We start from the raw sequence: 24,144 nt of genomic DNA, 5'->3' as shown, positions 1-24,144 counted from the left end.
CACATGAACATAATGGGTTTGTTGTGATTTTAAAATGTATAAATTAACCTTTTTTTTTTAAGTCTCAATTTAAACTTCTAGTAAGATTAATGTCAGTAGATACAGGCCACAAAAACAAACTCTTTGGACCTAATAACGTAAGGGGGCCTTGAGACCAGCCCACTAGCATCGAGAGTATGCTCTGGGGTATTGCTTGACCATGTGCTAGTTGGGGGGCTACTTGGGCAAACTTTAGTTTCTTCTCCGGTAAGGTGCCCGTGTTCCGGGTGCTTCCCTCCCGTGAGGTCATCCAGATCACGTGGGTTCATATCACAGTGATGGGAAGCAAGACAGGCTTCTAAGCAAACTGCATTTGGACACTTTCCTAAATGCTGTCTACTCCCAGAGCCTTTCATAGTAAAAGCCCAGTGTTAGGGGAAGAAATTGAAGCACTTTTTAGCTACTGATCAAGTTCTCTATTTCTCAGTAATAAAACAGGATTTTTAAAATTAAGGTATTATTGATATACAATCTTAGGAAAGTTTCACGTGAACAACATTGTGGTTACTAGATTCCCCCCCATTATCAAGTCCTCCCCACACCCCATCGCAGTCACTGTCCATCAGCATAGTAAGATGTTATAGAGTCGCTACTTGTCTTCTCTGTGCTATACTGCCTTCCCCGTGCCCCCCCTACATTATGTGTGCCAATCTAATGCCCCTTAGTCGCCTCCTCCCTCCCTCCTCACTGCTTTCCCTTTAGTAACCGCTAGTCCCTTCTTGGAGTCTGTGAGTCTGCTGCTGTTTTGTTCCTTCATAAAACAAGATTTTTAAAACAAGTTAGCTTCTATGTTTTAAAATTCAGATTTAGTTTTAGATGTTTGCTTACATGGTTGATATTAAGTAAAATTATTTGAATCAAAATATAGAGATGAAGTAAAATATTTGAGAAGAGGTAATTTAGGAAAAACAATGCATTGATTTGTTTTATTTTTTGACATTATTCTGAATGTATGTGGAAGTATTATATTCCCTAGCAAAACCAAGAAATTAATAAGTTAATGAGAAAAATAGAATATTTCTTAAAATAATGGCTAATTTTCTGGCATTACAGTGTGATTAGTGGCTCTAACTTAATGAACTGGTAAGCCAGTGGTAATGAATGTATCCATGTGTCTGTATGCAGTAGCCGCCTTTCATGTTGGACGACATCTCAGGTCCAGGCAGTGAAGCATGGTTGGATCTAAGGCCCTTCTATGCAGAGCAGGGTCCTCAAACCACTGCCTCCGTAGTGTTCAGTTCAAATTTAGGGGATGGTTACCATCTATAATTATAGCTGGGCTTATATATCTTCTTAGTATTTTATTTTGGTGATTGAAATATTTTCTGCATACATTTTATTCATTCTGGAAATATTTTAAAGGGTCGTTACATGAAAAGTCTTTATTTATAAATTTAATGTGATACAATAATAGAAAAAATTACCATTAATTCCCAAATGGTGGATTATAATTGTGTTATTTATTTGAAATTTGAAAATCAAATAAACCTAATTAACAAAATAAATGAAAATGTAAAATATATAGACAGTTTGGGGTACATATATTTGATTTTTCTTAATTGACCTTTCAAATCAACCAACTTATTTGAAATAGTAAATTTTGTAACCTCAAGATGAAATGTAATCATGTATTTTAGAGATCGACTGTTTTACTCTGGTGATTCCCAGAAATGTAGCTGTGTACCTGATAAGCTGATCACAATATTCTAATATTCAGATTTTACTGTTTAATATATGAAGAGTTATCCCTGTAGTTGAGTGCTGGGCATGTTATGTAAAATCCCATGTAGATTACAAGTTAAATTTGACTGTTTTCTTGACTCTGATAACTTTCCTGCCACATCTCCTATTCTGAACTTAAATTTGGCTGTCTTCTCCTACTGTGACTTTCCCTACTTGTAACGGGCACTGGCTGGCTATTCAAGTCAGCCAAATAGAAAGTGTAATGGATTCTTTAACAGCCAGCACACTGGTGACAGGGCCGACCAACATCCTCCTTCCCCATATTCCCTTCCAGGCCCACGCTGGTCCTCCCAGCCTCTAGTTTTCAAGGGACTGAAGGCTTCAAGTAGAAGAGGCACTGGTAGGGAGCCAGGATGCTGTCACTTGGATGCTTTAGTTGAGTCTGAAGACAAGAGTCCCGCCCGGAATGCCAGGTCCTCCCCCTCACCGGGGCCAGCAGCCTCCAGGAGGTACAGGTCTGCTGCTTTGGGGAAGACAGGGCAGAGGACTGCCCTTCTGACCTGGTGGGTAACAGAGGGTCGGGCACTCAGCATTTACTTTTCTGCCTTAGAGGTCAGGCAAACTTAACTGCTCCCCAAGTTGCCAAGTTTCTGGGCTGGGACAAGATGTGTGGGGGAGTCCCGGGGAACAGTGTGTTCAGATGTGCATATTAGCCTGATGAGTTTTGCTTTCTCTTCTTGGAGGGAAATGCCTAATCTCTGCTACCGTGGGGGTGTGGTGGCCCCCTAATCCCATCACCCCTGCCCACAGAAGCCTCCTCTTGTGTGTGATGGCTCGGATGCAGCTCTGGAATCCCATCATTGGGATTGAGTCTTACTCCATGCCACTGGAGTTGTGTGACGTGGGGGGTGTTTCCATGAAGCCCCTATTTCCCACTCGACTGGAGGTAGTAATAGCCAGCAGAGTGCCTGCCATGTTGCACTTGGTCAGTGCATATTAGCTCTCACAGTTACGGGACCACCAACCCCCCCTCACTCCTGGTCCTCTCCCTCCAGCTGTCATGACTTCTGAAGTGCCCAAGAGTTAGGAAATAGCATGGAGAGAGAACCCAGCGCTGATTGATTGCAGCGTCTGTACTGCTGGGGTCCGAGTCGCTGGGTACCCAGCTATTTGTTGGTTTTTCTCCTACGTTACCTCTGGGGCCATGCCCACCAGAAATGGTATTTGACACCTACCCCTCCTGCCTCTGTTGCCCCCTCCCCTGCCTTCAGTGTCTTCAGCTCGTCCTCCACTTTCCTGACATCAAACAGCCCACCGACCACCATGGTTTACACACCTAGTTCCACACCCCTTCGAAATCCGGAAGCCTGAATAGAACACACGTGTGCTTTCAGTACCTGTGACAGAGATCACATGACCTAAACTGCCTCAAACGCGCTCACAGCTGCGGACCGGCTGAGTGGGGCTGCCCTTGAAGCTGTGGTGGGGAGGGGAGAATGCCCGTGGGAGAGTGGGGAGGCTGCAAGGCTTGTCTTGACGCTGTCCCACATAGTTTACAGTGCATACGTCGTGGCATGGCTTTGGGGTGCTGGTGGGGGCTGCGGGGCCCAAATCTACCCCTGCACCCTCAGCCGTGGGGCCACCTACCAAGTTTTGCTCTTGCCCTGTGCCCTACCCAGCAGCACTGCAACTGGAATACACAGGAAGAGGAAGGGACTGAGTCCAGTGACCTCAGGGGCGCCCAGGGCTGCAGTGGGGACCAGAGCTGAGTGGGTCACGTGCTGACGGGTGGCGGCACTGGGCGCATTTGAGGTCACTCACATTTGCATGTGTTTCGCTAACGGGCCATAGCCTGCACAGCCTGTTTAGTCCTGAAAAACATATCCTATGAGCAAATAGTTTTTGGAGCTCTAAACAATTGATAGTTCTCTGTAGGTAATGCAGGGACTGCTTGTATGAAACCTTCGCTTTTTGATGCATTGCTTTGTAATTGTTCATTCATTTATTCAACAAATATTTAACTGTCCAGAAATGTTTTCGTTTACAACTAGTATACAACTAGACAATGCCTCATTCATGTCGAACCACTGCTATAGCAACAAAAAACACTGCTCTGCTTAATCATTCATTAAAATAATGTCTAATATTTCCTATATCACCACTGTAGAACATTATGAAACTGGACTGTTTGGCCTATTCATCGAAAACTAGATTTTTAAATTTAAAAATGACTTTTTCAGCACTCCATGTTATAAAAAACCAAACTGATTCACCGTAATGGCTTTTCTGCCCCTCGAAGTCCCAGCCAGCTTTCTCCGGGGATACCCGGTTGCGGCGCGTCTGCCAGATTTGCCGCCGCCGCCTCCCCACCTTCTTACGGACGCTGAGCGCCGGCATCTCCCCTCCGGCGGGCACGGACTCCGCCTAGTGCGGAGCACACCGCCGGCGCCCCGCGCGGCCTGTCCGCGGGCCTGACCCCGCCCCTGCCGGGGGGAGGCGAGCTCCCCGCCCTCCCGCTGCCCCCGCGCTGGCTCGTCGCGCGAACAGTCGCCGTGACACCGGCTGGGCGCCGCCGGCACCTAGCGGCCCGCGCGCTCGGCTCCTCCTGCGGGCGCGCCTGGCTCGGCGGCTGGCGGCTGTCCCCCCGGGTCGGGCCCAGGAGCCCCGCGGTTAGGGGAGAGCCCCCGCGCCCGGAAGGACGGAAGGATCGGAGGGTGCCGTGGCTCAGAGCCCCCGGCGGGGGCCGCCGGGACGCGAGGGAGCCGGGGATGCCGCGGCCGCACGGAGGTGGGTGCGGAGGGAGCGGGGCCGGGCCCGGCCGCCGATGGGGAGGGCAGGGCCGGGCGGCGCGCCCCCGGAGCTGAGCCGCGCTCTCCTTGCAGGGCACCGATGATCCGCCGGCTCGGAGGCGCCATGCCCTTCCCGCCCGTGCCGCCGCCGCTGTCCGCCCCCGCCCCGGGCGTCCCCGCCGCGCGCCCGCCGCCCCGGAGGCCCTGCGCGCCCCGGAAAGCGGCCGCGCCCGCCTGCTCCCTGCCCGGGCCCCCGCCGCCCGCCGCAGCCGGGGAGAAGAAGAGGCGGCCCCCCGAGCGGCCCGAGGGCCTGCTGTCCAGCTCCTGGCCCTCGGCCACCCTGAGGCGGCCGCCCGGCCGGCGCGCCCCCGGCGCGGCTCCTCCGCGCGCCCCGCCCCAGGCCGCGCCCGGCCGCCCGCGCGCCCCGGCCACGTGCCCCGCGCTCCGGCCGGCCGGCTGCGGCGACAGCCCCGCGGGGGACACGGCCTCGGGGCCGCGGGCTGCCTGCGCGGGGGCCGGGCCCGACGACGCCGTGCGCTTCTCCCTGAGCCTCACCCCCGAGGCCGTCCTGGTCATCCAGAGGCGCCACCTGGAGAAGCAGCTGTTGGCGCGGCCTCGCCGGCTGCTCCCCTCGCCCAACGCCGACCCCAGGCGCCCGCTCGCCGCCTGCCCCCGGGCCAGGGCCGTGGGCCCGGGGAGGGGCGGCGCCCCGGGAGGCCTGGAGGCGCCCCCGGTCCCGGGCCTCCGCCGTCGCTTGCAGCCTCCCCGCGCCCCGCTGCTGCCTGGCGGCCTCCAGGTCCCCGACCCCGTCCCGCGGCCGGCCGACCTGCGCCCAGTGCTCAAGGTGTCGCTGCTCAACGAACGTCACAAGTACGACGACGTGGAGTACGAGGAGGAAGCCGAGGCCCTGGACGAGGGCCTGGTGCGCAAGTGCACTGAGTGGCTGCGCGGCGTGGAGTCGGCGGCCGCTGCGCGCGACCGCGCTGAGCCGGTGGACATGCTGCCGCACCTGAGCACGCTGTGAGCCCCGGCTCCAGGGTACGCGCGGCCTCGAGATGCCACTACCCACCTCCCGAGCGCACTGCTCCATCTGGGCGACTGCGAGCCGCCTGGGCCTGGTCGAACAGGGTGGGCTCACCCGATGCCCACAGCCTGCTTCCTGGACACACCACCCTACCTGGGCACCCTGTGTGTGGGGAGACACACAGGCTTGTCTGACGTCCACCGCACCCCTCCGAGTCACCTGTGATCCAGGTGGGCCCGCATGAGACAGGCTTGCCTGACTCCAGTGGCGCACCTCCTGCCTGGGACAGCCGACCACCCTCCCTCACCATGCCTGTGGGTGGTCTCTACCCAACAAGTATGCCTTCTGCACCATCTGGTCACCTCTTGGCTCCCACAGGTGACCTTGCGGCTCGTGGGGGAGGAAGCAGCGGTGGAAATGCCTCTCAGCTGCACCCCCACCCAGGGTTCATGTAGGTCCTGGAGACCCTCTGCCTTTGGGGCGGACCGCAGTCTGTGTGTGCCATTCTGGTAGGGTGCCCTGGTCTGAGCGGCAGGTGACAGCTGGCTGGAGGGTGGGGACCACAAGGATGGCCGATTTTGGTTTTTCTAAATAGAAATTCAGGGCTGTTGGAAGGCTGGAAACTCAAACTAACCGGGTTTTGGAAATTGGAAGGGTGAGGATTAGCAGCATCACCACCGGGTGAGTGGACGCGCTGCCAACCCCAGCTCTTGGGTTTCTGCAGTGACGGTGAGGCTGGGTGCTCTGCAGCTACACAAGCCAACACAAGCACGCACACACACTTATGTGCTCACACCTGCACATGCACATACACCTGCACACACACACATGCTCTCACACACTGTACCTGCCTGCAACACAATGCCCTCACACTGCACGTGTGCACACATACATGTGCATGCTCATAATGCACACTCATGTTCTCATACATGCCCATAATGCATGCACACACTTCCCCTTACACTCACACACATGTTCTCACACACACCCTTACACAAGTCTCTTCTGAAGCACAGCTGTGGGAACCGTTTTCATTGGCTGGGCTCAGGTGTGAGCAGAAGCAAGGGTTAGCTTCTGCTAAAATCCACTGTTTTTATTTGAAGTGCTCACAAAACAGCTTTTGTGCAACAGAAAGAAAGGGTAACCAAGTGGAAAGGGGAAAATGCAGAAAGCTGTATCCAGACACAGAACAAAGTGTTCTGGGCCAGAAGAGCAGTTTATTTGAGGGAGAAAGCAGGGACTCCCTACGTGGGTGCAGGATGGATGCAGGGGCTTCAGTATTTTTAATCACTGTGGAAAAATCAGTGACATGGTGGCATATACAGTTGTACATAGTGATTTTTAAAAAAGAACATTTCTATTTATTGTTTAAAGGGTAAAACTCCTCTGCCTTTTAGGAGCCATGCTCTTCCTGCTAACTCCAGGCTGATTTCTAGATATTTCCTCCATTCATCTGAGTATTTAACTCTAAGGTTGAGGAGGAAAAAATGTTATAATCAGTAAGGCTACTTATAGAAGAGCAATGTATTACCTCAAATTTTTACTTATTTTGTAAAAGTCAATAACTAGATTAATATTGATCTCCTTAAAAGTGTCAAGTCTTAATTATATTTTACATTGAAGCCTTACATTTTAGAAACCAATTTTGTATTTTTCTTGTGGCCATTTGCCCTCGTCTGCCCCCTCTCTCTCCTTCTTTGTTTCTGTTGGGCACAAATCTAGTTAGACGTGAAGCATTTAATTCAGTGGGAGCTACATCAGCCACCAGATGCGTAGCAAAAAACAAAACCCCTATCCACTGAAGGGCTTGTCTTTTCTGACTCCAGTTGGAACACAGAGAGCTAGTTGTCTCTTACTGAAAATGAGCACATTAATACGAGAGAGGCAAGGGGTGTGCCCCCAGCTGTGGCCCTGGAATCTGCGGAGCCCAGTGCTAGGGAGGAGAGGGGCCTGACTGTGTTCAAGGTGGGCAGCACCTCCCAGTAATTCAGAGGTCTAGGGTTCTGCTCATCGGCACCATAACACTTGTCAAAGACTTCCCTGAAGTAGGGGCTTCGTGAGTACCCTTCCGTGCTGGCCGTGTGCCATCCAATCCTGCTGCTGTTACAGGGCGGGGGCTCTCTGTCTGTGGGTCTCTGTGTCCCTGCCCGCCCCCTCGTTTGGGTCCGTGCCTCCTCCTCCCTCTGCCCCTGGGTTCCCCAGCCCATCCCTGTCTCACAGGCCACAACCGGACACTGCATCCTTTCTCCTCATCTGCATTTGTTGAATAGTTTTGTGTGCCTTCTTCCTCCCTTTAAAAGAAGATGAGTGGAGCGTTTATCTTACTCTGGTTGATGACCCTCAATAAAAAACAAAACTGGTTCTATAGATGACACACGGCGTCTGTTTGTGCTGTTACTGACGTTCTGAGAAAGTTTTCCAAGTCCTTACACTGCAATTTCTTAATGTTCAAATAAAAGAGAAATTCAATGCTGTGCATTGCTTTTTGAGGAGAGTGTAAAAGCTGGTCAGGAGGTCACAGAGGTATCTCAGCTCTGTCTGAGATGGTCTCCCCATAGAGCTGCCCCGCTGAGGGACTCAGGTTTCCAGGGGTGGCCAAAGGTTCATTGGCTTCAGTGCCTGTCAGCAATTACCAGGATTCTGAGAATTCTAATGATAATCAAATATCACAGTGAGGCTATGTGGCAATGTTACTTAACATTTTGTCAGGTCACAAACCCCCATGAGAGCCATATTCCAAATCTATCCCTAAGAATATGCACTATGTAACTAGAATTTGTGTGTATTTCAGGAAGCTCGGGGACCCCAGGTTAAAAGCTCCTACATATGCTCACTGGAACATTTTTCTTTGGCCAAAAGTAATTTCAAACTGGTAGGTGATACCCCTCAGAAGTTGGGGGTCAATTGAATAATGGCGAGGACTCTTAGATTACCAAAGAGGGGAGATACCACTTCATAAATGTGGTTTGTTTTAGAATATTTGGGTTCGTGAAAAAAAAGTAATAAAGGGTGTCTGCGGAAATAAGGTTGGGAGCCACCCTCACTCTCACTGTAGAAATGGTGATGTTACTGTCAAATTCTCCCATCACGAGACCTTCCCTGGCAGGGGAGGCGGGACTCCCAGTGCTTAGAGCAGTAGTAATGAGACCTTAAGTGCCATGCCAGAGGTTGAGTGCATATGACTTAATGCCATATATTTAGGGCCCTTTAAGATAGGTTTTTCTGTCTATCTGCTTTATTTCTGGAAAAAGTAGATACCAACAGGTCAGAACGTTTAGTTCTGTAGCTTCCTCATAAATTGCACAATCTGCCTGAGGGTGGGTAAGCAGTGGGATTTGGTTATATCACTTATTCTGAAGTTGTACATTTGTACCTTTGTTTTAGCATGGAAATTTAGGCCAACTGTGATGTGTCATTCACAGCACGCCCTGAACCATGTCTATGTATAATAAACAATGAGAACATGTGTGCATTACCAGAAATGCACACAAATGCCTTTGTAACCTGTGGGGTGCTCAAGGTGGCCCCTTTCAGACTGGCACTGCCTTTGTCCAGATGCTAACTTGTTAAGAGGCTGCTGCTTTGGTGGCTGGGGACCTGCCACTGGTGCTGGCCCCTAGCTCAGAACTGGAACCCCTCTGCAAGTGGTCTGGGAGGAGGCATCTCACCAGGTCAAAGGTCGCCATGGAGCCTTAGTTCCGTACTGATGCTGTCCTGTGTCAGCCGTCTCTTGTTAAATTTCTGCATCTCTGTCTCCTCTTCTGTGTAATGGGGATGAGAGGACATAGCAGATCCTGTAAGGATTGTGCTGAGGTGTGTATATGTAGTGCATTTACTACAGTGCCTACATGTCACCAGGTCAAGGTCAGCTGTAATTATTACTACTTTAAGAAATCTTCACTACTCCAAAAACATTATTCTCTGGCACTTCATATGTGCAAAATCAAAACCCTCCCTGGCTACAGTATTCTACAGTCTTCTCTCTAACCATTTAATGCACACCTGTGGGGGTACTACACTTTTATTTCCCTGAAAAGTTTAAAAATAAAAATGTCTACTGTGTTTTGCCTTCTTATCTCAAACTTATTTATTATTTATATCTTGAACACAAAGTTTAGCTCCGAGCCTCCTGGTAGTAAAGGTAAGATTAAAAATAGTAAAAAATCTCAGTATCTAATAACAAGAAACACTAACCCATTACAAGAGAAAAACTTTTTCTTAGAGAAAATTATCTGTGTTAAGTATATATTTATGATATATAATATAATACACAGTATCCTTAGTGCAGTTTCTGGAAGATGCATGCATGTTCCTCATATCACTGTTCAGTCTCATCCTCTCCCACACTGGGCCATCCCATCCTGTGGGAGGTGGATTACATGGAAACCTGTGAAAAATGGTAGAGAATCTTTAGGAAGTAGTTTTAGATCCACTCATATCTTTGACGAATACTGCCCTAAAACCCCAGAAAGTTATACACCAATTTCCAGCATTTTTGGTCTCAAGACTCCTCTATACTCTTAAAAGGTATTGAGCTGTTTATGGGGACCATGTCTGCCAACACTTCCTGTATTAGAAAGAAAAGCAGAGAACCTAAAAAGGCCTCAAATATCTTTGAGCCACACACTTTGAGAACCATATACGTCAGTTCCTCTTGCTGTCATCTGGGCCAAGTGGGCTACATCTGAAATACTAGGTACACAGTCCAAGGTACAGATGATGCAGGCCCCAGACCTGGAGGTCCTAATTCAGGAGACTTGAATGCGTCCCTGGTGGAGCCGAATTGAAGCAGGTTTGGGAGCCACTACTCTAAAGCAAGAAACAACAGTACTCAGAACATCCTTGAGGCAGATCTTAGCAATTGTGTTCTGTCCTGAGACCCCAGACATCAATGTCAGCATCTCCTTTTCTGGGTGTCACACCCCTCTTCCTAGCCACAGGTGACACACAGAGAGAATGAGACATGGTGACAGAAATAACGAAAGCTGTCCCATGCCAGCTCTGCCCCGGCTCAGCGTGGCCGTGGGGACAATGGTGCTGGGCCATACAGATGGCCCATTTCTGGGGGCCCTGCCCCAGCCCCTCTGCCAGAACCCCCGACACCAATGGGTGTGCCAGGTCCTGGTCCACCTCTGTCACTGTAATGTAATTGCTTCCCTGATAATGCGTAGGAAGCATCACCTTCTAAGGCTCTGTCCCATAGTATCTCTGTGCTCTCGGGGCTGCAGACACATGCATTTAGGTGTTGAAAAGCCACCTCCGAACACATTCAGTATTTTCTGATGTTACAAACCCACTCTAATAGATATTTATGGAATATTTTAATTGGAGCAGGATAGGACCAGAATTATTCATTTATTCTGTCAGCAAATATTTACTCTGTTTCTCTGGGATGAGGGGTACCTGAGATACAAAACGAATTAGACGCTGCTCCCGCTGTAACTACACAGAGGGACCTGTTAAAGGACTAATTTAGGATATTGTCCGCCAAGAGCACTAATTTGGGTTGGAGGACAGTCACTGTTGAGCCGCTGTTTGCACAGCAATTGGTCTGTGTTAGCTCGGCTGCCGTAACAGAATGCCGCAGCCTGGGCGGCTGAAAGAGCAGCAGTTTTCTCACAGTCTGGAAGCTGGAAGTCCTAGTTTAACATACTAGAAAATTCTGTGTCTGATGTGAGCTCTCTCGCTGGCTTGCAGACAGCACCTTCTTGCTGTATCCTCACACGACCTTTCCCTGTGCCTGCACGGAACGGGGTCTCTGTGTCTCTGCCTCTTTTTATAAAAGGACACTAGTCCTATGGGGTGAGGGCCCCACCCATGGATTTCACTGAGCTTTATCCACCTCCCTAGAAGCCCTAACCCCAGTACAGCCACACTGGGGTCAGGACCTCAGCATGTCAGTTTGGGGGGTGCAGTCCAGTCATAATACTATCCAGGATTTTGGATGGTTTTTAAGGTCCCTTATGGGATGTGACAGCAAGAAAGGATGAGCTTCCTGCCAGTGAGGTGGACACACACACACACACACACACACACACACACACACACACACACACACATACACACAGAGCTTTGGGGAGCTTGAGGACATGAGAAAGGACAGAGTTTTTATTGAAATCTGAAAAAAATTAGTGCCACTTTTTCCCCATATATGGGGGTTCGGAGGTGAGATGTTTGAGTGTCAGGACCCAAGCTGGGGCTGGAACCTAGTTTTAAAGATTTCCTTTGCCCCTGCCTATTTTTCGTAACTGTTTCAGTGTTAACTTCTGTTCTGAGGTTTTGATGGTGTCGTTGCCGACCGGTCCCGGGTGGAGGAAGCCGACAGGCTCGGAGACGTCGGTTTGGGTTGATTCTCTGCGTCGTCTCTCCATCTGCACGAGCTCCTCCCGCTCGCCCTGTGCCCTTCATGGTGCATGCTACATGCAGGTATTCTTTTTTTTTTATTTTGTTATCATTAATCTACGATTACATGAAGACCATTATGTTTACTAGGCTTCCCCTACCCCAAGTCCCCCCCACAAACCCCATTACAGTCACTGTCCATCAGCATAGTAACATGTTGTAGAATCACTACTTGTCTTCTGTGTTGCAAAGCCCTCCCCTTTCCCCCACCCCCCACATTATACATGCTAATCATAATACCCCCTTTATTCTTCCCCACCCTTATCCCTCCCTACCTTCCCATTCTCCCCAGTCTCTTTCCCTTTGGTAACTGTTGGTCCATTCTTGGGTTCTGTGATTCTGCTGCTGTTTTGTTCCTTCAGTTTTTCTTTTGTTCTTATACTCCACAGATGAGTGAAATCATTTGGTATTTGTCGTTCTCCGCTTGGCTTAGTTCACTGAGCATAATACCCTCTAGCTCCATCCATGTTGTTGCAAATGGTAGGATTTGTTTTCTTCTTATGGCTGGATAATATTCCATTGTGTATATGTACCACATCTTCTTTATCCATTCATCTACTGATGGACACTTAGGTTGCTTCCATTTCTTGGCTACTGTAAATAGTGCTGCGATAAACATAGGGGTGCATCTGTCTTTTTCAAACTGGAGTGCTGCATTCTTAGGGTAAATTCCTAGAAGTGGAATTCCTGGGTCAAATGGTAAGTCTATTTTGAGCATTTTGAGGGACCTCCATATTGCTTTCCACAATGGTTGAACTAATTTACATTCCCACCAGCAGTGTAGGAGGGTTCCCCTTTCTCCACAACCTCGCCAACATTTGTTGTTGTTTGTCTTTTGGATGGTAGCCATCCTTACTGGTGTGAGGTGATATCTCATTGTGGTTTTAATTTGCATTTGTCTGATAACTAGCGATGTGGAGGATCTTTTCATGTGTCTGTTGGCCATCTGAATTTCTTCTTTGGAGAACTGTCTGCTCAGCTCCTTTGCCCATTTTTTAATTGGATTATTTGCTTTTTGTTTGTTGAGGTGCGTGAGCTCTTTATATACTTTGGATGTCAAGCCTTTATCGGATCTGTCATTTACGAATATATTCTCCCATACTGTAGGGTACCTTTTTGTTCTATTGATGGTGTCCTTTGCTGTACAGAAGCTTTTCAGCTTGATATAGTCCCACTTGTTCATTTTTGCTTTTGTTTTCCTTGCCCGGGGAGATATATTCATGAAGACGTCACTCATGTTTATGTCCAAGATATTTTTGCTATGTTTTTTTCTAAGAGTTTTATGGTTTCATGACTTACATTCAGGCCTTTGATCCATTTTGAATTTACTTTTGTGTATGGGGTTAAACAGTGATCCAGTTTCATTCTCTTACATGTAGCTGTCCAGTTTTGCCAGCACCATCTGTTGAAGAGACTGTCATTTCCCCATTGTATGTCCATGGCTCCTTTATCGAATATTAATTGACCATATATGTTTGGGTTAATGTCTGGAGTCTCTAATCTGTTCCACTGGTCTGTGGCTCTGTTCTTGTGCCAGTACCAAATTGTCTTGATTACTATGGCTTTGTAGTAGAGCTTGAAGTTGGGGAGTGAGATCCCCGCCACTTTATTCTTCTTTCTCAGGATTGCTTTGGCTATTCAGGGTCTTTGGTGTTTCCATATGAATTTTTGAACTATTTGTTCCAGTTCGTTGAAGAATGTTGTTGGTAATTTGATAGGGATTGCATCAAATCTGTATATTGCTTTGGGCAGGATGGCCATTTTGACAATATTCATTCTTCCTAGCCAAGAGCATGAGATGAGTTTCCATTTTTTAGTGTCTGTCCTCTTTAATTTCTCTTAAGAGTGTCTTATAGTTTTCAGGGTATAGGTCTTTCACTTCTTTGGTGAGGTTTATTCCTAGGTATTTTATTTTTTGATGCAATTGTGAATGGAATTGTTTTCCTGATTTCTCTTTCTATTGGCTCATTGTTAGTGTATAGGAAAGCTACAGATTTCTGTGTGTTAATTTAGTATCTTGCAACTTTACTGTATTCCAATATCAGTTCTAGTAGTTTTGGAGTGGAGTCTTTAGGGTTTTTTATGTACAATATCATGTCATCTATGTGCAGGTATTCTTTATGCTTGTCGGTTGGATTTTCCCTCTCTTCTCGCCTTTTCTCCCTGTCCTTCTTCTGACCACTTCTTGGCTGTTGTCTTGGCTCCTAAAAGTCCTCTTTGTGTGTTACTGTTGTTTCTTTGAAGCCGTCAGGTCGGGGTCTGGTTTCCCTGCTCCGACTGGTGGAGTCCGTCAAACTCCAAGGAGATGCCTGCAAGCCTGCAGGCCCTGGGCAGAGCCTGTGGGAGCCTGGGCCGCCATGGGGACTTTACTGACACTGCCCTGGGCCCTCCTTCTCCATTACATGTGTCCATCTTTACACTCACACAGGCACGTGTGCATGAGTGGACTCACATGCACTCGGACACTCAGACGTGTATGCACACACATGCATATGTGGACACATATACATAATCTTGCTCTCATACATGCCGCACACACACACCACTATGTGGACAATTAGGTGAGCAGTTCCATGGAAGATGGTGAGATCTACTACTTCTAAGACACACTTCAGATCACACCCAGTAGAATCTCTAAAATGCAGAACATGTACAGGAGTCGCCGTGAGACATCTTGCATGATTCCCCTCCGGTGTCCTGAAGGCCAAGTGCTTACGGAAAACCGTGCCTATTCCCACACCTTCTGGGTGGTTCTGTATGCTCACTGAAGCAGTATGTTCATTATTATCTTTGGGACTTTTTAATGTTTGTATCATTAGGTGACAGGTGTCAATATTCAAAAGACTGAAGCAATGAAAGAATTTTCATTCACATGTGATGAGGGCTGAGGGTTAAGAGTTTATGGAATCAGTCAATGAAGATCTGATACTCTTTATGAATTTATTTGTGACATGTTATGAAAATCAAGCAGGACCCTCATTACATCTTTAAGCAGTGGCAAATTGAACAGAAGTGAACACACATTTACAACAGAACTCTGTAGATCAGTAGATGGATGATAGATAGCTAGTACACTATGGACAGAATGTGTGTCCTCCCCAAGTCTCCCCCATGTGCCCCCCACCATCCTGGCACCTCCACCCTACAAGAGGGCCAAGGGGCTGTGCTTGGGCCCGCTGGTCCCCACAGCAGCCTTCTACTTACAGACGTAGAGGGTGAATCACACCAACCCCACAGCCACCTAGCAGAGCTGGGCCCTACACCAGGTCAACCTGAGTTCACATCCCTAACCTTCCTGAAAAGGACTTCATGACGCGAGCAAGCAAACAGGAAGGACTTTTGCAGATTCACTTCCAGGAACCTCCTTCGAGGTGGATTTTAGGCTCTTAAGGTTTCCATGGAGCAGAGATTTAAAAGCATCCATGAATAAAGGTCACAACAGAAATCAGCAAAATAGGACATAAACAAAAAAGAAAATTAGCAAAGCCCTGAGCTGGTTCTTCTGAAAGATCAGTTAAATTGAGCACATCATAACAAGACTGCTCAGGAAGAAAGAAAGAAAGCTTCACAAATTGCTAAGATCAGAAATACAAGAAGGGATATGAGGATGACTCCAGAGATCTGGAAGGGCAATCAGATAATGCCATCGACAGAGGGAGGCCAAGGTGCCCCCTTCCAGCCTACTGCCTGCAGTGGTGCTCAGAGCAGGCACCAACCAACGTTTCCTCCGTGTTCCTTTCCGGGGCCCATATATGGCTTGTCGGCAAAACAGCTGATAGTCACATGTCCGAGGCACAGGTATATTCGATTTTGTCACGTGCTTCGTCAGACTGAATACCAGGAGGACGAGTCTGCACTCACCCTCTGCCTCTGCTTCTTTAAGCAAAAGAGTGGATGCACTGCCCCCACCCGGACACACAGCAGGGGGCACCGCTGCCTGGAGGGTGGGGGAGGGAGGCCACGAGTCCTGCAGCTCCCTAGCGTGCCCGAGGGTCCCCTCTGCTCACCCTCCCAGGCCCCACCTTCCTGGGCAGGGGTTTCCAAAAGCCCCCTCATCCTCTAAGGTCCACCAAGCCCTCCGGAGCTAAAATAGCTCTGATGAACGCCTTCAGAGTGAGCTTTGAAGGAAACAAACCGGGTCACTCTCCTTACTTCATTGTCCAAACCTGTATGTGAGCGTGTGTGTGAACTCTTTCGGACCCTATTCACGGGAGCCCTACGAACAGAAGCGCGTGGAGCAGGTTGCTGGCGTTGTGCCGGCCTGGGGCGCACGGGCCCCGTACGTAGACTGCTGCGTGTGGCTCTGCTCTGTGGACACATCCTGGTGGCTCTTGCCTTCCACAGCCCAGCGGAGCGGCTGCGGCTCGGAGCCCTCACTGCCCTGCCCATGCCGGTTCCTTGACGCAGCAGAACCGCTCACACCCCCACATGGGACTGCGGAGAAGGAGGGCTTGTTCACTCGGCTGGGGCCACGGGCCTGCTGCGGGTTGCAGGGCACGATGAGCTGGCTGTGCAGTGTGTTCATGCTGCGGACTTGCTCAGCACACCAGGAGATGGGGTCCGGGCACGTGGCCTCGTGGACGCCCTCCTCGGCCTGTGTCAGGGACGGACTGGTGCTGCCAGGCAGGACACACCTGGGCGACCCCCGGGAACTTGAGGACTGGCTCTTGGATGTCGTGAACTGTGGGCGGCGTGTTTACAGGGGGCTGTGTTGACACGGTACCTGTTTACTTACCGTAGTCTTGGGAGAACTGGGAGCTGCCTCACACAATTATAATCTCAGACACGGCACAGATGGAATGACAGGATCCAACCATATGCACCTGAACAGGCCTCATGTAGTAGAATAATTTTAGCTAAAGCTTTATCAGGTTTTTAAAAATTACAAATTTCTACATGCTCATGGTGACCAAAGATAGCAGATATACAAAGAAAAAATAAGGAGCACCCATGACCGTAGCCCGCAGGCCGCCTCCGTGTGCAGCCGGCGTCATTCTGGATGGGCTCTTCCAGCTTCTCCAGTCAGCATGAGGTGTGCGATCATTGGCTGGGCGTGAGACTAGACTGTGCAGTTTGCACTTTAGAAAACTGAAGGCAAATGAAATTATGCTTTTAAAAATAGTTCATAAAAAAATATTCATCTGACATTAGGAAAAAGACTTCCCTTTTTCCAGAAAAAGACTGGTGATTGGCAATGTGAATAAAAGGGACCCAGGCCCCATCCACCAGCCCTCCCCAAGGACTCAGACAAACACTGGTTAAGTTCCCTGTCCCCGGGAGCACCTGCCCATTGTTCCCGTGGGAACAAACCGTCAGGACAGGGCTGTTTGAGCACCCCACCCAGGGGTGTGTACCAGCCAGGTCAGCCTGTTGTTCAGGACACAGACTTGCTCTGTGGCCCCTTCTCTCTGGGCTCAGCAGGGAGACCCTACCTCCCCGCACCTGCTGACCAGGAGGAGCTGGCATCTCCAGGCTGGGCAGAGGCACCTTCAGCTGTCTCTCCGTGAGCCCCTAGTTCCTGGTTGGAGGGGGAATGCAACGTCACTCTGTGGCTGTAACACAGATTCCACATTTCCCAGGGACATTCCAGTTCACTAAGATTCCTCTCCCTGTGCCAATTTTAATTTCATGTTGGGAGAAAGAGCCATCACAGTGTGAGGCCGAGGTGGGCTTCTTTCCTCCACCAGCTGTCCGGATTCTTGTGTAGTAGCTTCTCCTAGCTTGTTTAAAATAAATTAGGGGCCCTTCAATGCACAATATACTCAGAGTGAGAAAGGCATGCCTTTATTTGGAATTCTGATTCTTGGTCAAATAGTCATTTCTTCAAATAACAAAAGCCACACAGTGAGCCCAGGGCAGTATGTACACACCTGTGCTCTTGGGCTTAAATTCACCATCAAAACGAACACGCAAGAAATGTTTGAATAAATAAGAAAACTTCTCACCTGGCTTCTACAAGTTCCCTCTGACTTCTCAAGAAGTCTGTTTTACTGCTATAGCAACTAATTTGACTGCAGGACATTATACATCTGGTTTTTCCATTCTCAAACACCTTAGCATCTTATAAAAGATTGCAATCAAGTACAAATTTTATAATTCATAATTAAAAATTAAAAATACTAGATCTATAGTGACATTAAAAAAATAACTGTCATGGCTATATAATAGTACATTTTAAACATAACAGATGACCCAGGAGCACAGGAAAAGGGGAGGCTCCCCACTATCACGACGGCAATCTTGGTCAAAAGATTAATTTTCTCTCATCTTCCCACATCTGGGTTTCATCAGGCAGGCAAAGAGATAAGGCTTAAGGAAAAGTACTCCATGTGGTTTGCACTTGGAATTAAAGTCAGCTCAGACTTGAATATGGGTATGGCTCAAGTTTAAATCGATATTTCATTCCAAGGATGAGATAGTTTGGGTTGGTTCTTCCTTGATGTTTCTGTTGCATGGAAGGTGGAAAAAGTTATTGACATTTTTTCCTCCCTAATCAAGATCTGAAGCCCCCGTTTGGCCTTCATCACTGTATGAACTCTTTTATCATGTTAAACACACTTAACAATGTTGGTGGTCTGCGGCCAATTGAAGGCAAGGTGACCCTGTAAGGAGTGCACTGGGGGCTGCTCTGCACATGGCCTGGCTGTGTACTTCAGGACTGTGGGCAGTCCTGCCCCCTCTGTCCTCCTGCCAAGTCACTGTCATCTCCAGCGGCTTCCTGTGCAGACTCTGGCCACCAGTGGTGCCCCCTGTTGTGGGTGTGCTTTTGCTAAGAAAAGCAGAAGTCATGGTTACACCTGCACGCTCAGGTGTCACCTAGCTGGAGCCCTCCTTTGCCCAGAGCTCCCCCGACTTCCCACTCCCCAGATGGGGGCCATGTGCCGTCTAGACTTGGGGCTGTCTTTGCCCTGTCTCTTCTCTCCTGGTAGAGGCATCCTCCCTAATCAGAGATGGGCAGTACAACCCCATAAAAGGGGCTTGTGCTCTGCTTCCCCAGCACACGGGTGGCATGACGAGGTGAAGGCTTGAGGTGAATCAGGGATGAAACTGTGTTCCAGGGCCACCAGTTCTCTGCCCACTTGTTTTAACTGGGTGGGATTAGACTTTAGCTCTCCAGTTTATACTTGGAAATGTGCCCTGTTCATTCCTTGATTATCTTTTATATCCATCTTTACCTAAAGTTATTAAGTAGCCAACTGTGATCAGGTGATTTCTTAACACAGCAGCAAAAAACGCTGGTAACTCAAAGATCGGTTCACTGGAGGGACCAGTAGCGACCAGAAACGGCAAATGAGTGACGTCCTTTTTGTCAACAAGATCGTGATGTACGGGGCCACGGACCACGAGAAGCATGGGAGGTAAGTCCTGGGCAGCAGCTCCTGCTGGTGGTCACACTGGAGTCTGCGCTTCGCAGCTTCTGCTGGGGTTAATGTGCAGCTCTGCTTGCTGCGGTGACGGCTTCTTGACCTGATGGTCTGAGAATGCCGTAGGGCGGTGTGGTTCCCAGTTCCAGGAAGTGACTGTTCCAGGGGCTTGGGGACAGGAATCACACACTAGGACGTCGGGGAGCTTAGTCCAGTTCTTAATTAATGAAAAAAGTGATGTTCTAAGCTTGGTTTTCATCACCCATAAAAGCATCTAAATAGAGAAATAGAAGAAGAAAATCTATTTTTAGGGTTCTTTGGTTTCTAAAAATAGAAGTCAACTCTGCTTCTACTTGAGCATAAAGGAAAGTCTGACAAGGTAATGGGGTCTGGAAAGAACGGGAGGGAAGGCTGCAGGGGCGGGCTCTGGGGAGGGTGGGGACAGAGCAGCTTTGGGGGGCCTGCCGCTGCCAGGCTGGGGAGTCTGTTAGGCTCCCGGAGACCCAGCTTCTTCCTGGGCTCCCTCCCTGCAGGTGCGCACACTGGGGCCTGGAAAAGAGGGGGCTTGAGCGGGGAAGTGCGTGGTGGATGCTAAGTGCCCCTGCAGCTCAGGCACCGGAGCGTCTCCCAGCCCTGGGCCCTGCTGCCGTGGGCCACATGGATGCCCTGCACCCCCCGACCATGTGCAGTCAGGCTGGCGCTGGCCTGAGAGCTAGGGTGCACCCTGTGTGTCCTCACAGGGCTGTGTTCTGGTGGGACCCCCCAAATCATGAGAAAATGACGGACTCTGTCCGCAGGAAACGGGAAAGGAAAAGGCAGCTCCAGTGCAAAGGGGTGGTGGCGAGTCACGGTGTTGATCAGATAGCCAGGCAGGTGTCCTGGAGCAGGTGAGTCTGAGCAAAGACCTTGAGGAGGTGAGGGGCTGGCCACTCTGGCGCTGGGGCCCGTGGTCAGGTGGGGTCAGCTCTGTGGCCGAATGAAGCCACAGGAAGCCTGAGCAGGGGATGACAGCGAGCCAGAGGAGGGGTGGGGATTGCGCGGGGTGCGTGGGTCTTGGCGGGGCCTTGTGAGCACAGGGTCGGTCATTTTGAGAAGTGGCTCACCCCAGTCTCCGTAGATAGTAAGTGGCAGAGCTGACGGTTAAACCTAAGGAATTCTTTGCCTTCCACTCCCGAGAAAGGCCCCAGCCCTCCGTGAGCATCACCGCAGCCCTGGGGACCGTCCCCACCTCCGTAAAGCCCTCCAGGGAGCCAGCGAGCTGCTCATTTGGCGCCTAGACTGCCAAGCTTTCTCAGGGGAAGCTTTAGGGAAGGTGAACTATTTTTAGAAAGCAATTAAGGATGAAAAGAGAAAAATAAGTTAATTTTTTTATCAAGACAAATGCTATGGCTTTATCCATGTCAGTCACTCATTTGTCACCTTCATCTGGGGAAGTGAGTAAGCTCGCCAAGCACGCACCAAGCCAGCCACCCCGGAGGCTCCGACCCTCCTAAACATGGCACCCATTTTCTGAGCGGGGTGAGGGTCTGCCCCGAGTCGTGACAGTGCCCTACACTTGGCTGCCGGACAGAAGCATTCAGAGCATGTTCATGTTTTGTCTCATTGTTCTAGCGATGGAGGTACCGGGTGGAGGGTAAAAAGACCTTATGTCTTAGGAGGTGAGGGGCTTGACAGGGGCGCGACACACACCAGGCAACAGGATGATGCCGGGACTGCCCATCATCCTTGGTACTAAGGAACTCTTAGCGTAGAGTGACGGTTTCTTCTAAATACGACAGCACAATGAGGAGCTTTTGTTCTTTTTTAATAACTAGGTTTTTCCTGCCTGCAAAAAAAACCTAGGAGAAGACAGAGAGGCATAAGTCCCCAAATAAAAATCATTCAGAAGCCCACACTCCGGGTATCGCCTCTCCCATCACCTCTGTGTATTTCCCTTTTAGTAGGTTTGCATATGCAAAGAGAGTTATTAATAATTCACATGAGAATTTCATCACATATTGAGTATTTTCCTACCACATGATTTTATGGGCTGTGTAGCTCTCCACTATTACCAGAATTTTAAAATCAAATTTCCTAAACGGACATTTGGTTTGCTCCCTCCCTGGTGCGGGGCATTGAAACACCATGGGAGTGAATGGCTGTGTCTTCCGGATTCACGTAGCTATGGGCTGTAAATAACAGGCCAGTGAACAGGTATGTTCAGGTATCTTTCTGTATGTCTCTGATTTTTCTTGGCATGGGCTTCTGGAAAAGGGAGCTGAGGGTATGAGAATATTGGATATGATTTTGATGACTCTTTCCCCAGAAAGATGGTACCATTGTTCACTCCAAAGTGGTGCCTAGGAATGTCCTTTCCATTTGTCCCTGCAAGTATGTGGTATGATCATTTTTTTTTTGAGAGGGCATCTCTCATATTGATTGATCAAATGGTTGTTAACAACAATAAAATTCTGTATAGGGGACTCAATGCACAATCATTAATCAACCCCAAGCCTAATTCTCAACAATGTCCAATCTTCTGAAGCATAACAAACGAGGTCTTACATGGTGAACAAGTTCTTACATAGTGAATAAGTTCTTACATGGTGAACAGTGCAAGCGCAGTCATCACAAAAACTTTCGGCTTTGATCACGCATCATGAACTATAAACAATCAAGTCAGATATGATTATTTGTTTGATTTTTATACTTGATTTATATGTGAATCCCACATTTCTCCCTTATTATTATTATTATTACTTTTTAATAAAATGCTGAGGTGGTAGGTAGATGCAAGATAAAGGTAGAAAACATAATTTAGTGCTGTAAGAGGGCAAATGTAGATGATCAGGTCTGTGCCTATAGACTAAGTATTAATCCAAGCTAGACAAGGGCAGCAAAACATCCACGGATGCAGAAGATTTCTCTCAAAACAGGGGGGGTGAGGTTTTAAGCCTCACCTCTGTTGATCCCCAATTTCTCACCTGATGGCCCCCCTGCAACTGTGCCTGTCTTAGGTTGTTCCTCCCTTGAGGAATCTTACCCGTCTCTGGCTAACCAGTCATCTCTGGGGCCATACAGGGAAATGTAAAGTTGGTAAGTGAGAGAGAGGCAATATTCTTTGAAAAAGTTAGCTTTTTACTTCTTTGCAGATTTATGCCTTGTGGCTTCTATGCCCAGCATTTGTCTTGAGGTATCTTTACCACTTGGAAGAATTATGATACTCAGTAATTTTCAATATGAGGCACGATTTCTACTAAAGGGCTGTAATTAGGAAGGAAGAAGAAAAGCTATAGAAGTAGCAGACACAAGAAAACATGGGAAGATTGATTATTTCTTTGACATATCTTCTTGTAGAGTAACATAAGCATGTATAGGTTTTAAACTACTAATTAAATTGTGTACACACATTAACATAATAGTGATCATTTTTTAAAATGTTAATTTGGTAGGCCAAAAAAAAGAAAAAAGAAATTTTGTTGGATTGCTCTGATTAATAGTAAAAAACTTTTTTTTTATTTCCATGGGGTGACCATTTGTATTTCTTCTTTAATGAATTGTTTACCATGGCTGTTTTAAAAATATTCAGCACATGATTCATGACAATAATTGCAAATGTTTATGAAGTATTTAATATCTACTAGGCTTTGTTTCCAATGACACACTGTCCTTGACCAGCTGGAAACTGGCTCCTCTGAGCCTGCTTCGGATGAGACCTGGTCCTGTGCCCTGTCCTTGGCCTGCCCTGTCCGGTGGTAGCAAGAATCCTGTCGGTCAGTTAAGGGGGGTTCCCCACCCTGGACACCGACCACCCCAGGCTGCCCTGGGCAAGGCTTCCCCGGCCTGGTGTCTCCCCTGGGATTCTGCTCCTTGGCTGTGAATCCCCGGCAGGCCTGGCTCTGCGTGGAGGTGCCCCAACCTCCCCTGTTGTGACAATCTTTGCCCTTCACCTTCAGTGCTCGATACCATTTTATCACGTGCCAGGATCATTACATTTTTTACACCAAATGTGCATGGATGAACCCACTTATTCTCTTGACAGCTTTGGGAGATAGGCACTATTTTTCAGATGAGAAGACTGAGCCCAGAAAGGCTGATGAGCTTGCCCCAAGTCACACAGCAGCACGTGTGGTTGCTTAGATGAATCCTAGGCAGGCCAGCTCCTGACGATTGACCACGCACCTGCCAAGGGCTTTAAGAACAGGGGGAAGTAGGCTTGTAGTTTTACAACCAGTAAAGAAATTCATCCCAAACTGTTTTATTTTCTTCCTATCAGGTCAGCACTCTGCCCTGGCTCTGGCTCCTAGGCCTGGGTGGATGAGGCTAGACTAGCGAGCAGAGGTGGGGCCTCCTGACCTCCCTGTTGGAGTAAATAAATGAAGTGCACAAGGAAGTAACTTCAGTTGTATTTCCTTATCACTGGGCCATGCACTCCACAAATGGGGACTCAGCCACCGTTCCCCCAACCTACTTAGGCCAAGTCACACTCTCTCCCTTCTGGAGCCAGGATTCTGCAAGCACTTGAAAAGATGGAATGATGCAATTGAATAATAAACACAGAAAATACTTCTATTTTCATAGCTATTTAGCCTAGTTAGGGGTAATCAGGCTATGTATTTAGTGTAATTCTAAGTATCACGGGTGCAGGCAGATTTTTAAAATGTGAACTTACAGGCTGCTTCTGGGTGCCCATCATTTCCAGGCAAGAGCCAAGATCTGAGACCTCAGGGGTCTCCTTGGAGGAAGGAATCTCAAAAGAGAACATCGCCATGGCGCGGGCAAATCAGCACATGTCTCTGCCTGGGCCGGGGGCCATGGACAGAGCGGTGATGAGGATGCCAGCACTGAACTGCCATGGCCTTGG

General features: G+C 48.7%; 2 protein-coding genes across 2 annotated transcripts in view; both read left to right on the top strand.

Annotated features, from left to right (window-relative positions):
* The window catches only part of SFT2D1 (SFT2 domain containing 1), a 276,058-nt gene that overhangs the window by 21,761 nt on the left and 230,153 nt on the right, over positions 1-24,144 (top strand). The gene's annotated exons all lie outside the window — the stretch shown is intronic.
* On the top strand, positions 4,221-7,907 carry PRR18 (proline rich 18). Its single transcript, XM_037020911.2, has 2 exons — positions 4,221-4,509; positions 4,605-7,907. Exon 2 carries the CDS (start codon positions 4,612-4,614, stop codon positions 5,533-5,535), a length of 924 nt encoding a protein of 307 aa, XP_036876806.1. The 5' UTR covers positions 4,221-4,509; positions 4,605-4,611; the 3' UTR covers positions 5,536-7,907.

The sequence above is a fragment of the Manis javanica genome, chromosome 13 (assembly GCF_040802235.1).
Source record: "Manis javanica isolate MJ-LG chromosome 13, MJ_LKY, whole genome shotgun sequence".
Classification (NCBI taxonomy): domain Eukaryota; kingdom Metazoa; phylum Chordata; class Mammalia; order Pholidota; family Manidae; genus Manis; species Manis javanica.
This window is presented reverse-complemented; position numbering and strand designations above follow the sequence as displayed.